Source organism: Schistocerca piceifrons, chromosome 4, assembly GCF_021461385.2.
Source record: "Schistocerca piceifrons isolate TAMUIC-IGC-003096 chromosome 4, iqSchPice1.1, whole genome shotgun sequence".
NCBI classification, from domain to species: domain Eukaryota; kingdom Metazoa; phylum Arthropoda; class Insecta; order Orthoptera; family Acrididae; genus Schistocerca; species Schistocerca piceifrons.
Window position 1 is genome coordinate 413,212,084 of NC_060141.1, and position 13,614 is coordinate 413,225,697.

Here is a 13,614-nt window from a genome sequence, read left to right on the forward strand (position 1 = left end):
AGGGCACAGCGGTCGACAACACCTAAATAAGACAATAAATGTCTGGCACAGTTGTTAGATTGGTTACTGCAGCTACAATTGCAGGTTATCAAGATTTAAGTGAGTTTGAATATGTTGTTATAGTTGGTGCATGAGCGATGGGACGTAGCATCTCCAAGGTAGCGATGAAATGGGAATTTTCATGTACGACCATTTCACAAGAGTACCGTGAATATCAGGAATCTGGTAAAACATCAAATTTCCGGCATTGCTGTGACTGGAAAAAGATCCTGCAAGAATGGGACCTGTGACTACTAAAGAGAATTGGTCAATGTGATAGCAGTGCAACCCTTTCACTAATTGCTGCAGATTTCAATGCTGGGCCATCAACAAGTGTCAGCGTGTGAAGCATTCAACGAAACATCGTCGGTATGGGCTTTCAGAGCCTAAGGCTCACTCATGTATCCTTGATGGCTGCAGAACACAAAGCTTTATGCCTTGCCTGGCCCTGTCAACACCGATATTGGACTGTTGATGACTGGAAACATGTTGCCTGGTCAGATGAGTCTTGTTTCAAATTGTATCAAGCAGATGGATGTGTACGGGTATGGAGACAACCTCATGAATCCATGGATCATGCATGTCAGCACGGAACTGTTCAAGCTGGTGGAGGCTCTTTAATGGTGTGGAGCATGTGCAGTTGGAGTGATACGGGCCCCCTGATATGTCTAGACATGACTGTGACAAGTGACATGTATGTAAGCATCCTGTCTGATCACCTGCATCCATTTATGTACACTGTGCATTCCGACGGACTTGGGCAATTCCAGACAGGCAATGTGACACCTCGCATGTCAAACTCGCCAGACATGAACACTGCTAACCATATCTGGAATGCCTTGCAACATGCTGTTCAGAAGAGACCTCCACACCGTCATACTCTTACTGATTTATGGACAGCCCTACAGGACTCATGGTTTCAGTTCCCTACAGCACTACTTCAGACATTAGTCGAGTCCATGCCATGTCGCGTTGTGGCACTTGTGTGTGCTCGTGGGGGCCCTACACAATATTAGGCAGGTGAACCAGTTTCATTGGCTCTTCCGTGTATTTAGAAAGTAAAAACACTATTTGATCAAATTTTAAAAAGAGTAATGGTGCAGACTGATTGAAATAAATTTAATAAGGGTAGTAAGAGCTCCACTTACAGTAATGGTAATAGTTGTTTCATTAGCATGGAAATGGTACTATAAAAATAAAGTAAAAGTAGATATAATATGCAATATTGACACAATAAGAAATTGCTGCTACAAGATTATTAGAAATGCTGATGCTCAGAAGAAATTCTGAATTGTGTAAGACAATCAGCAACACATGAAGTATACCTAGATGTGGCAGAATCTCTTCGACAAGACCTGGGAAATCCTATGATGCAATTGATGCAACACTGAAAATAACTAAAATGAATCATGTTTAGCAACATAACAGATGGTAACACGGATCAGGGGCCAGCAAAAATTTCAAACATTGTTAAAGTATGTAGATACATTATTTTACAGCTACCACGGAAACATATACATTACAAAAAAATTCCACATGATCTATGATGTGACACACAATGTGAGTGAGCTGCAGTCACTGATTTCTCCGATTAATATCTGACCAGATCTGTTTACTACATTAGTTACCTTAAAACACCTTGTGGTGCCTTTGGATTCACACATGATGTCATGTGTAAAGCACAATCTGGGAATGGCCAACTACACTTGCCTGTTTCTGAACTGCAGGATCTGATGTATACCAAAAAATTGTCCTAGTTATTTGAATTTTATGACAAAAGAAATGGCAGACTCATTATTTATGAAATAATGAACTGCAACATGCTATGTTTAAAGTGTTTTGCAACAGTCTGCACACTGGATAATATAAGCTCATGAATATGGTATCATTTCCAGTTATGCACAGGATGCACGGTTGCACATGTAGATATTCTATGCAGTACAACATTTTCTGTTACTGATATATGCAAGTGGGTGATGTTACATAACAAATGCAGTAGATTACTTAAGGCAGATGTAAACTGCAAGACAATGAACAAAGTGACAAATTCACCAAATTCACTTTTCAGTTCATTTTTAATTAAGTTATTTATATATTTTTGGAAGTAAAGATAATTAACACTTACAACTGATTTCTATTGACAATCATGTTAAAGCTAACTCTGGGCTCTTGTTCGCGAAGGGAGAATTCAGAATACAAATATTCACTTTATGTCTTAAGGAAGCAGTAATTGGTCACACACTAAATATAGCACTGATAATAATAATACAATAAAGTTACAACATTTCTTCAACATTAAAACAATATATGATTCATAATACACTGCACATAGGTGATATCTCAAACATCTCCTTTTTTCTTATAAATGGTGAGGTAAAATTTTGAATAAGTCGTAAAGGATACCCTGTCCAACCTGCAAAAAATTACAACCCAAGTGCTTATCAATAAAAAATATATATACAACATCTAAAAAATGTGCCAGAAATAAGTTGGACTCAGAGGAAAAGCTTAGCCTGTTAGCTTCAGCTACTGTATCAATTAGTACAGAATAGCAATAAATAGTTGCAAACAAATTTCAACATATAAAATGTACAACAGAGATGAAATAAGACAAATAAGTCAAAACAGTGGAGCGAACAACATATCAATATGGATTATGAACCCAGAGAAACATGTAAAGATTTGCTATAATAAATCCAGGTCTTGAGAAACATTTGATGCAAGAGCTTCCATGAATATGCTTGCACATACATCTGCCAGCACACACACACACACACACACACACACACACACACACACACACACACACACACAGAGAGAGAGAGAGAGAGAGAGAGAGAGAGAGAGAGATCACATACCGGGAACATCTGTCACCAAATCTGCAGGCACCAGTTTTAGAAAAGAATGGACATAGAGGTTTGTCTGGATTGGTTTCCGTAGACACATTTATAGCTTGTGGCATTTCTCCTCCCTGAAAAGAAAATAGATTTCAGATAATTAATTACAAATTCTAATTCACATCATTACTTCAAGCTCTCAAAACCAGAATCCTTTCACTAATAAAAAGGAGGAGGAAAGTCTGGTAATCCCACCAGACATATTAATGGATCAGTCAATATTATTATATACAAATCCAGTGAGGTTGCTACGCACAGTGCGGAAGGCCACATCTGCTGGTGCAAGGTCAAATGGCAACACATTTCCAGCTGATTCAAGGGCTGCCACATACCATCATGGTCTTACTTGTCGCATTCAGCCAATTTTTACAGCAGGCTCTCAAGTGTACCTATTGATAATGTGCCTGCCTTACACGGTTTTCTCCTGGACTGCAATTCAGACTTTGTTGTTACCTACTGTCGACATTTGGCTGGCATACTACCTGAGTGCCTACTTAATTCAGTACAGTCTTTGCTCACAATTCAACTGACAGTTGTGTTATCTGTGAACAAACCAAAGGCATGTGGGTGCACAAGCACATGGTTCACAACTGAATGCCTGCCCAGTTGAATTTATAAGCAGTATTCTCCTGCACTAAAGTGTGAGTATTTCAAAACATTTCCAGAGTACAGTGTTGTCCATGCAGTATCCAGCTACAGAAGCTGTCATTTTGCGTATTTCCAGAAGAGTCAGGAACTACTACTTTCTGAGAGTTACCAATAAATAATCTGTGCTTAATATAATTTGTGTTGTTGGAGCAACAGAGAATGTTAAAAAATTAAAAATTTAAAAGATCATTCAGAGACACTTTTGGATCATACATCAATTAACACCTATCAGGACAGGGCAAGCTAAGTATCAACACACATATGGCAATAACAACAGTTTCTGTATGTGTACCTTTCTCTAGTCCTTTGCTGCAGGTGAAGAAATTCAAGGTTCTGAAAGCTTGTAAATCTTTGGTTTTGGCATATGTGTATTAGTTCAACACCTTCTATTTTTTATGTATTAAATTGTGCTGAGAGGTGACATCTACTTTTTCAGTGGTCTAACATAAAGGAGGAGGCAATATTACACTATTTAAGTTACTGGTATAACAACAAAAACAAGGAGCACATCTCACCTTATTTATGAAGTCATCAATCTGCTTTAGCAATTCATCCTGAAACATAAGAATGAGAAATAAAAATTAATTTACCTTCCACAACTAATTATGAATAAAACTTGAGGTTACTTTTACAACAATGTAACACACTGAGAACAAAAAATTTCTATCTTTCTCTGGAAGAATATATGCAAATGAAATAAAACACATGCAGAGTGTCAGCAATCACCTCACTGTTCTTTTTATTACATATCGAATGACCATGTCTTAAATAAATGAACTCTTACATTAATTATAGTGAAAAAGTAATTGAACAAAATTGCAACACCGAAACTACTACGTAACTTTCCTCTTCTTTCCACACAGGACTTTTATCACAGAAAAAGAAGGGCATGTGATAAGATATTGGAAGTTATTCTGTTGAACTACCACTGCTCCGAAAAGGGTCCAACAACAATAATAAAATAATACACAAAGTCATCAAGTTTATAATAATTGTAAGTGGCTGTGACTGACAGGTAAAACCTATACTCACATAAAAACAAGTTGATTTATATTAACCTAGAAAAACATATTTTGCTTGATAGATGACTTTATGACATTTCTCTTATGCCAAATTTTTGTTGTGCAATGTCTGCTGCATGAACTACATTAAGGGCTATTGATATTTGAAACAATATGGGATGGTGAACTGAACTAGAAATATTAGGACACAATACAGAATTTCTACGCACAATATACCCACAGAGAGTATCACTGAAAGTTAATAACTTCTATATCTTTATCAGCATTTCTGTGAAACGATTTCCATTTCAAACTAGTACATTGGAAATGGAACAACAGCTTGCAGAAGGCATATAGCACAATCCAGTAACAGGTTTAGGGAACTGATCTACCACCGTGGTGTATGTCCAGAGCCTGGTTATGTATTTTACGTGAAAACCACTGCTATCCCTATCGTCTGTGGCATGTGCAAAAATTGTTACAAATGTTAAATGAATGGCCAAAAATCTCAGGAATGGATGTCCAATTTGCAGATGTGCAATGTATGGAGTATGAATGCTGCAGCTAGATGCAAGGTATGGTGTGAATGTAGACATGTTATCTTATACAATCTGTTATAGACAGACATGCTAGTACATCACACGTTAACTGACTTGGAATGTGGGTGATAATTGGTGCAAAATGCATGGTCACATAATAGCAGAAATTATACATGTATTCATGTTATTGAGATCGACAGTGTTCACTGTGGATCCTCTATACCACTAGGAAACTGTGCCTACATGAGTAACCCATCACAGAACACAACGACAATAATCTGACGAATAAACAACACATTGCACTCACAGTCATATGTGATGATTGATGGTCTACTGTGACCCAGATCACCATCAATTTGAGTGTGGGGTGACCAGAACTCTTTTCTATCAGGACTATACGAAGAAAAAACGTTCCACGTATGCTTCAGCATTTGATGAGCGACATCACATCCAGTGACCTACCATGATTTTCGACCTCTCAAGTATATTTTTCTCCTTCATAAAGACATCTTGTCAATATTTTCTGCAACAAGCCACAACCATTCTTGACTTTTGTCAAGCAGTCCTATTTACTAATGAAGTGACCTTTGGTAGAAATGGTATAATCAATTCATACGTCTGCCATCTGGTACTGGAGGACACCTTACTAATGTCTGAACTGTCACATTAACTGTCATTGATGAGAATGTTTCAGATGGTTTTGTCAGTGACCATTCACTTGATCCTTCTTGGACAAACTTACTCAAACTCCTGCTGAATTCCATACCTTTAGTGCTTCAGAAAATATCATTTGCAAACTGACAGATCTTTTGGCTTACATACAATGGAGGCTGAGGTAATTTCTACACTACTGTTCACCAACAATTCTGCAAAACATGCAGGCTGGGACCCTGCATATTTGGCCACCATACTCACTGATGTCTTTTGCAGACCAGGTACAGACCCCGGTTTACCTTAGGAGATTGTTTCTCAATGGAAGATTGACAGTGCTGTCTACCATGTCCTGTGCACCACACATGAGTGTGGCTTGCTCCCCAAGATGCTGTGGTGGCTGCAGCAGGCTTGGCAGTAAACAGCCCAATGAATCGTCTATTGACAAACAACTTCCTGATGTAAAGCAAGAGCTATATCTGGTCCCTAAAGTACAGCCATGTGTGTGATGGTTGAGCAAACAGGGGTCCAGCTCTGCACATGCTACTTTCAATAACATGCCCCTCGAAAAATGGCTAGGATGCTGAACCCTCCTGTACGGCTCTGTTCATCGTAAATAAATCCCTTTGTCTTTTATTTGTAGGGGGAGCTGAAGAGAGTCATATTTGTTGAGTAAATTTATGATAAGCAGACACATGAACTACTCTATGAAACCAGTCGCAATTTTCCCTGACTGGCTGGAATAATTGAAAGGCTGTGAAACCAAAATGCACAATGTGCACAATTGCATTATCTGCAGATGGCAAGCCTGAATGGTAAAGATCTTTTGGTGGGAAATGATGGCAGCAATCAAAATGGTTGTGTATCTCGTTGGTGGGTGCAACATGAGAGGAGAGTTTTAAGGAGTCATCAGACAAGTCTAGGTTTGTGCATAGAAAGGTGCTTAGTTGAGCTGATCATCAGCTGAAATGTATAGATGAGAACGGGTTGGACTCTAAAAAAATGATGACAGACTGTTTTGCTCCTGGTACAGATAACAATGACAAAAAAAAAAAAAAAAAGGCCAGGTGTGAGTACAACTCACACACTGAGTGTCCCGTAGAGAATTAACTGTGTATATAGGCAGTTCATCCATTCTGGAAATTAAGGATCTTAACAATTTTTGCCTGTTATCAACATCGATACTTGCAGAATATTGATCCCAGGGATTTCAAGGCTTTCGAGAATATTTTAATTTCAAGTTTGAAGTCAGATAATAAATGACAAAGGAATATTTTTTTCCTGTGGTATGAGTACAAATTAACAATTTTCAGATTTTTTTTCCTTAACTTGTATTCTGAAACCTTGCTCCTTGCCAAATTCCATTTTTCCAAGTCAACAGGAAGTACCATGTAGGTTTTAATGAGTGAGTTTGTGGGTACCAAAATACATGAATTAAATGACCATGCATTTTGAGTTCATTGACTTAGAAGCTTAACTTTTTTTACACCACCAAAGAACCACAGACCTCCATATACGACACAATATCAACTTGATACATAGATTAATTTCTGAGAAAAGGGGTCTTGCTGATGGAGGGACAGACTGGCAGTCAGTTAACATATGACAATTTATTTTCGTGTAATATAATTATAAATTAACACTTCTGGATGTTTCCCTTTACTTGCACAGTGGAATCTTTCTTCTTGCCAAATTTTGTGACTTTAGACCAACAGGAAGTACATGATAGGTTTTGATGAGTGACTTTGCATTAAAAAAATGTGATATAAATGGTCACATCTCTTGAGCACTAAAAACCTCGAAGCTAAGATTTATTATACTGACAAGGGACCATACACCTTAGTAAGTGACATAAATTTCAGCTTGATACACCTTCCTGTTCCTGAGAAAAAGGTTTTTTAAAAGTGAGATATACAGACAGAGAGGCAGAAGGACAACAAAATGGTCTGATAAGGATTCCATTTTTACCAACTGAGGTATCGAACGTGACTAAGAAGACCTTTCTAGGGAGTCCATACACAAATTTGCGTATGTGGGTACAAAGCAAGTGCCTATGAACATGTCACAAATCTGTTTGTATATCTTCCCTGCAAAGCTGTAGGTGTGAGGGATGATATGGTGTGTTGTATTTATAAATAATGAGATGGCAGGTTTGGAATTATCAAAATGATGGGAGAAGACAGCTTTAGCATTGCAATCAGTATGGCAGATATTAATGCATCGGGATGTCGCACTGTCAGCGACAGATAAAACTCAAGATAATAATGGGATAAGAATTGTAGACAAGCCATGAAAGAAGTGGTTCTTAACATTTATGTTTGATTTAAGCTGTGGATAATTAGGTGGCGATGATTGTTGACTAAGAAAGCTAAAATGTGGTGTTAGGGTCATTAATTTTTGGAAACAAATAAAAGAAGGAAGACAGAACCACATGAATGGTTCTAGGAAGCTTCCAGGGATTAGGAAATACGCTAAGGGTCATACTGAATTTCAGGCATGAAATCCCTGCAGTTAGGCTTGAAAGTGGAGACCATCTGCAAAGTAATCACTGTGGTTGATCGCAACAGTGGTGCACCCTATATCTGCAAGGAGGATCCCTGGTCAGAATCTGTTGAGAGACTATTGATGTCCTAATGATTATACATTTCTTCCTATATAAGATATCCAAGGCTTTTTTGAACACCAAGTTGCCTTCCTGAATGTTCCCTACCACTCAGATGGAGTTTTAAAACTCCCACATTTGGTGAATATTTCTTGTGTATGCTGTTCGCAGCCTAAAAAAATTGTATGGAATGTATACGGTTGTATTTATTTCCCACTACCAGTTTTGACTGATGGGTCATTCCCAAATGGTACCTACATACAGTTGAGCTATTATCAGTATTATTTGGTTGTGTGTATAATTTTTGCTTGTGTTACAAGATCTTATATGTTATTCTTCAATTATGACCTACTTTTTTTGTAATATTTGTGCATGACTGTTACAATATCAATTTACGTAATAGAGATATCGTTTGTCATTTAATTTACATCTTTGATGGAAATCGTTTGTTTTCTGTTCTGAATTAGGCCTACCTTTCATTGAAAAAAACAACAATTGTCAAAGGTCCTCAATAATAATTTTTTATTTCTAAGTTCTGTCTGTTTGTTTAAAATGTTATATGGATTTTTTGCCAGACGTGTTGATTTCGATTTCCTCTAAGATGTTCATGTAACTTCTTTTTTCAGCTCTATGACAATTGGAAGACTGGCATAGATGTCTCTTGTAGAGTGTCAAACCACCCAGATAGCAGTGTGTGTTAAGGCGTAGCTTCCACAATGGGGAGGTGCGCCAGCCCTGGATCGAATCCACCCAGTAGGTTAACAACAAGGGTCAGTGTGCCTGTCAGCCTAGATGTGGTTTTTAGGTGGTTTCCCCCATCCCACTAGGACCAGGCCAGTACCCAAGTCAAACCTCAGTTATGTAATTCTCAAACATTTAGAACGCCTTTGCCAACTTTTAGATGAATAACACTGCATGAAGACAGATGGAGTATACACATTCTGTCCTGAGGGGAGAGGGCATAACAGGGTGGTGACAGGAAGGGAATCCATGCTACATCCACTAATAGCCATGCTGACTCTGGGTCAAAGTGGAATGAAAGCACAAGAAAATGAAGATGAAGTGTAATGATTTTTGTGAAGATGCGCACTAAATGTGGAGAGGCTGCTTTCACTTAAATTTGTATGTTCTTTGTATCTTGTATATATATCTTGATTTTACGCACTCCTGGTCATATTTTTCAGCTTTCACACAGAGAATAAACTAGGAAAGAACATAATACACCAAACTACAACCTAACAAGGTTTTGCAGGAAGTATGGTGAATAAGGGGTTGAATAGGAGAGTAATGCATGGCTCATCATTAATAGAAACACAGTTGCTTTACCGTGAACACTATATTTAACCAACTACAAGACAAGACTTTTGCCCCAATTTTTCATCTGTAAAACACAAGGTTTTCTTACATTCACTGAATGTTTTTATGTCATGTAATAGTTTTATTTACTTCTACTGATGGAAATATAATTTACCTGTTTACGCTGTTTTTCTTCCTTAAGTTTTCTTTCAGCCTCTTCAGCTTCATGTTCTTTTCTTTGCTGCTCTTCCCACTCCTGCCGAATAAGGAGCTAAAAAAACACTTTTAATAAGTTTGAAGTTGTTCTTGTTTTATGATAAGCTGATTATAGATACTTTGATAATAACATAAAGACTAACTGATTCATATCCAAAAGTCTACTGCTTACTACACGATGCCTCCTCTATGTCGTTATTAGCAATCTATCCTAATTCATATTGTTGCTATTCCAAACTGGATTTTCCATTGTTTAACTTTGACTATAAAGTCCACATTTATCTTTTACTCTTATGCATTAAAGAAGCATATACGTCTATTTCATCTTGTATGCAATTCACTTATAAGCCTCTGGTCCTGCATTAGTATATTTGAGTTTGAGGACATAGTGCACAAGGACTCATTGTTCCCTCCTCATTTCCACTCCAATGATAAAACGGAAAACAACCTATTATATAAAAATATGTTCATTCCATAATATAACAAACTGCGAAATGTGTTCGCGAGCTGCGGCCCTGGGCTGGCCAATACAAACGAATGCTAGTTGCAGAGTCTCAATGCTACTTGATGCATCCATTCTCAATGGCCGCTCAGCAGTACCTGCTTGCACAAAGGCCCTGGAAGGTCCAGCTAGGAACACTGAAATTTATAACATTTTTCGACAGGCAGCAGATGATACTGGACAAACTGATGTGTCCAGTTTGCACGATGCAACTAGATGGGACTAGGAGTGGAAAAGTGAGTTACAAACTCAACAAACTCCCATGCATGAAATATTAATATTGTATGAAACAATACTTCATGACTCTTCCTTGAATCTACATTCTCAGACTTTAGCAGTAAATCTCTTCATGATGCACTATCACCTCTCCATTGGTGTGTGCCATTGGATTTTGATGGGCATCTCCATGGTTCAAATGGCTCTGAGCACTATGGGACTTAACTACTTTGGTCATCAGTCCCCTAGAACTTAGAACTACTTAAACCTAACTAACCTAAGGACATCACACACATCCATGCCCGAGGCAGGATTCGAACCTGCGACCGGATGCTTTTATGTTTACGAAACAAACACATGACAAAATGTGGTCTTCTTTGTACCTTCTCTATCTCCTCTAGTTCCTCATCTCACAAACAATACTTAAGAATAGGTTAAAAAAAAAAGGTATTGTAAGCCAAAACTTTCATTTCTGTAGGATTAATCCACCAAAACTTTCATTTCTCTACGATTAATCCACTGAATGTCATTTTGGCAACTGAGTTTCATGTAACTAATGTTGCATAATTGTCCTGCTTTAGGACACTCGAGATGCATACTCCCCAGATATTCCATGCTTATTGCTGCTTCAAATGGCTGTTCACCAATCATGCAACTGAACAATAATGAGTCCTTCTGCCTGTTTTTGTAAAATGCGTTACATTTATTTATGCAGAAGGTTAACTGGTGCTCCCTGCACTAAGTATCCTAAGTGCTATAATTTTTACGATAATTTGAATGGTTATTGAGTGTTGTTACTGTTATTCACAGTTTATTGGTTCTGTGACTATCCTGTACACATAACTATAAATAACCAGCCTAATTTGAGTCAAGTGATAACTGTGAATGGTCAAAAAAGAACAGCATTGTCATCATTCTTGTTATGAAATATTTCAAGAGTGTGTTACAATGTGCAATAGCTTCTACTCCAATCAGGGATGCAAACAATAAAAATAAAATAAAATAAATAAAAAAAATAAAAAAGTCACACAAATTGGTAAATGCAGTGCATTCATTTCTTCAAAATATTACACTGCATTTCAATAAGAGAAATTCCTGGATAAGAAGAAAAATGAGGAATGACATTATTGTAGGTGAATAGTGAGTGGCACACCCAGGTAAACTTAAGCATATGAAAATTGCACATGTTTCAAGCTTTTGTTGAACTACTTTACTGCTGTAATGGAGGTGAGGGTGAGAGAGGACCTGGGAGAGGACAGGAGAGGAGATGAGAGGAGAGGAGGGATGAGGGGGAGCACAAAACCCATCTTTCATCCCGCATAAACTAGAAAATAAGATATTTGCTGGCAGATCACATTACCTCTTGCTGTTCTTTCTCTTTTTTAACTCTTGCAAGGTGTTCCTGTCTTTCCTGCCACAATTTTTGTGCCATTGCTTCATCTTCTTCCCACTTTTTGTGCCTTTCTTGGTGCAAACGGGCTTCTTCCTCTTCCTGGAATTTTTCTAGTTCTTCCTGAGACGCTTTCCATGCCTGATACCTGGGGGATTTCTCCCTTTCTTCTTGCTCTGAAATTGATTGATGGGTTGGTAATGTCAATAACAATGAAATTTAAGGCTATTTCAATGCAATGCACACTTACTGAAGCAATTATCACTACAGCATTTTTCACTTTTTACACAAATATCATTAAATTCTCTTTTTGTTTGACGTCTGTTGTATAAAGACTATACAATTAAGGTAATCAATCAAGTTCTCTTATCAGAAAGCTAAACATGAGCATACAATTTCTGCCATGAAATGTTGGCAGTGCCCTAACAGCAAATTTTAGGTCATGTGTTGCACAGTATCATGCTTTGATCATATGCAAGACGAAACATGTTTTATGTCCTCTATGTCAAGTAACTACAGATTCAGCAACTTCACAGATTTTGCAGGATAAAATATGATAATCAGCACATAAAGGAAGGAATATTAGGGTTTAACACCCCATCAACAATGAGGTCATTACAGATCGAGCACAAGTTCAGACTCGGGAAGGATGAGGAAGGAAACCGTCCATATAGCAATATATTAAGAAAAGGATATAACAATATATTAAGAGAAGGAAAGTTGGTTGGTACTTACCGAGATGCGTTTGCGAGAGAGAGAGAGAGAGAGAGAGAGAGAGAGAGAGAGAGAGAGAGAGTGAGTGAGTGAGTGAGTGAGTGAGTGTGTGTGTATTGCTGACGAAGTCCAATGGCCAAAAGCTTTAATTGTGAGAGTCTTTTTGTTGTACCTATCTGTGACTCAGCATCTCCGCTATATGGTGAGTAGCAACTTTCCTTCTCATAATATTGTTACATTCCATCCTGGATTTTAAACTGTCCATATACCTTCTCAAAGGAACCATCTTGGGATTTGTTAAGGAAAATCACAGAAAATCTAAATCTGGATGGCTGAACAGGAATTTGACTGTTGCCCACACGAATATGAGTCAGCTATTACAGCAGATGAAGTCTAATAGAATGGTGAACTATTATTTTGCACATGTAAGTCTTATCCAACATATAAGCCTTGTTTGATTAGTAGAATCATAGGTCTCCTGCTTCTAGTGAAGCTTTTCTGAAATCCAAAGTTATAAAATTTTAGCTCTGTATCTTGCTATCCTAAAATCTATGACACTTTGATTTGTTGCTGTTGTCATTTTCCACAGTTACTTTATTTTCTTATGTTCTGCTTTTCCATCTTCATTTTGTTCTAGTTTCATTCCACAAATATGGCAGAGCATCATGTAATGGTTTGTCCCTTTGTGAATCACAAAACAGCCAATTTCTCTCTCTCTGACCACCCCTCCCTCCCTCCCCACTTTAGCATCACAGGTCATACGAGGGCTATTCGGAAAGTAAGTTCCGATTGATCGCGAAGTGGAAACCACTTTGAAAATCAGAAATATTTTATCTGCAACAGTTAGCTACAGCTTCCAGCCACTGCTCTACATAGTCACCACTCTGACATAGACATCTGTCA

At 37.8% G+C, this 13,614-nt stretch overlaps 1 protein-coding gene across 1 annotated transcript in view; it reads right to left on the bottom strand.

The window, feature by feature from the left end:
- LOC124795139 (U2 small nuclear ribonucleoprotein auxiliary factor 35 kDa subunit-related protein 2) overlaps positions 1–13,614 on the bottom strand; it is a 49,853-nt gene that overhangs the window by 30,572 nt on the left and 5,667 nt on the right. The window contains exons 3-6 of the mRNA XM_047259017.1: positions 11,968–12,173; positions 9,849–9,944; positions 4,100–4,138; positions 2,898–3,010 (exon numbers count right to left, since the gene is read on the bottom strand). Coding sequence (XP_047114973.1) covers positions 2,898–3,010; positions 4,100–4,138; positions 9,849–9,944; positions 11,968–12,173 — 454 coding nt within the window. The remainder of the gene's footprint in view (positions 1–2,897; positions 3,011–4,099; positions 4,139–9,848; positions 9,945–11,967; positions 12,174–13,614) is intronic.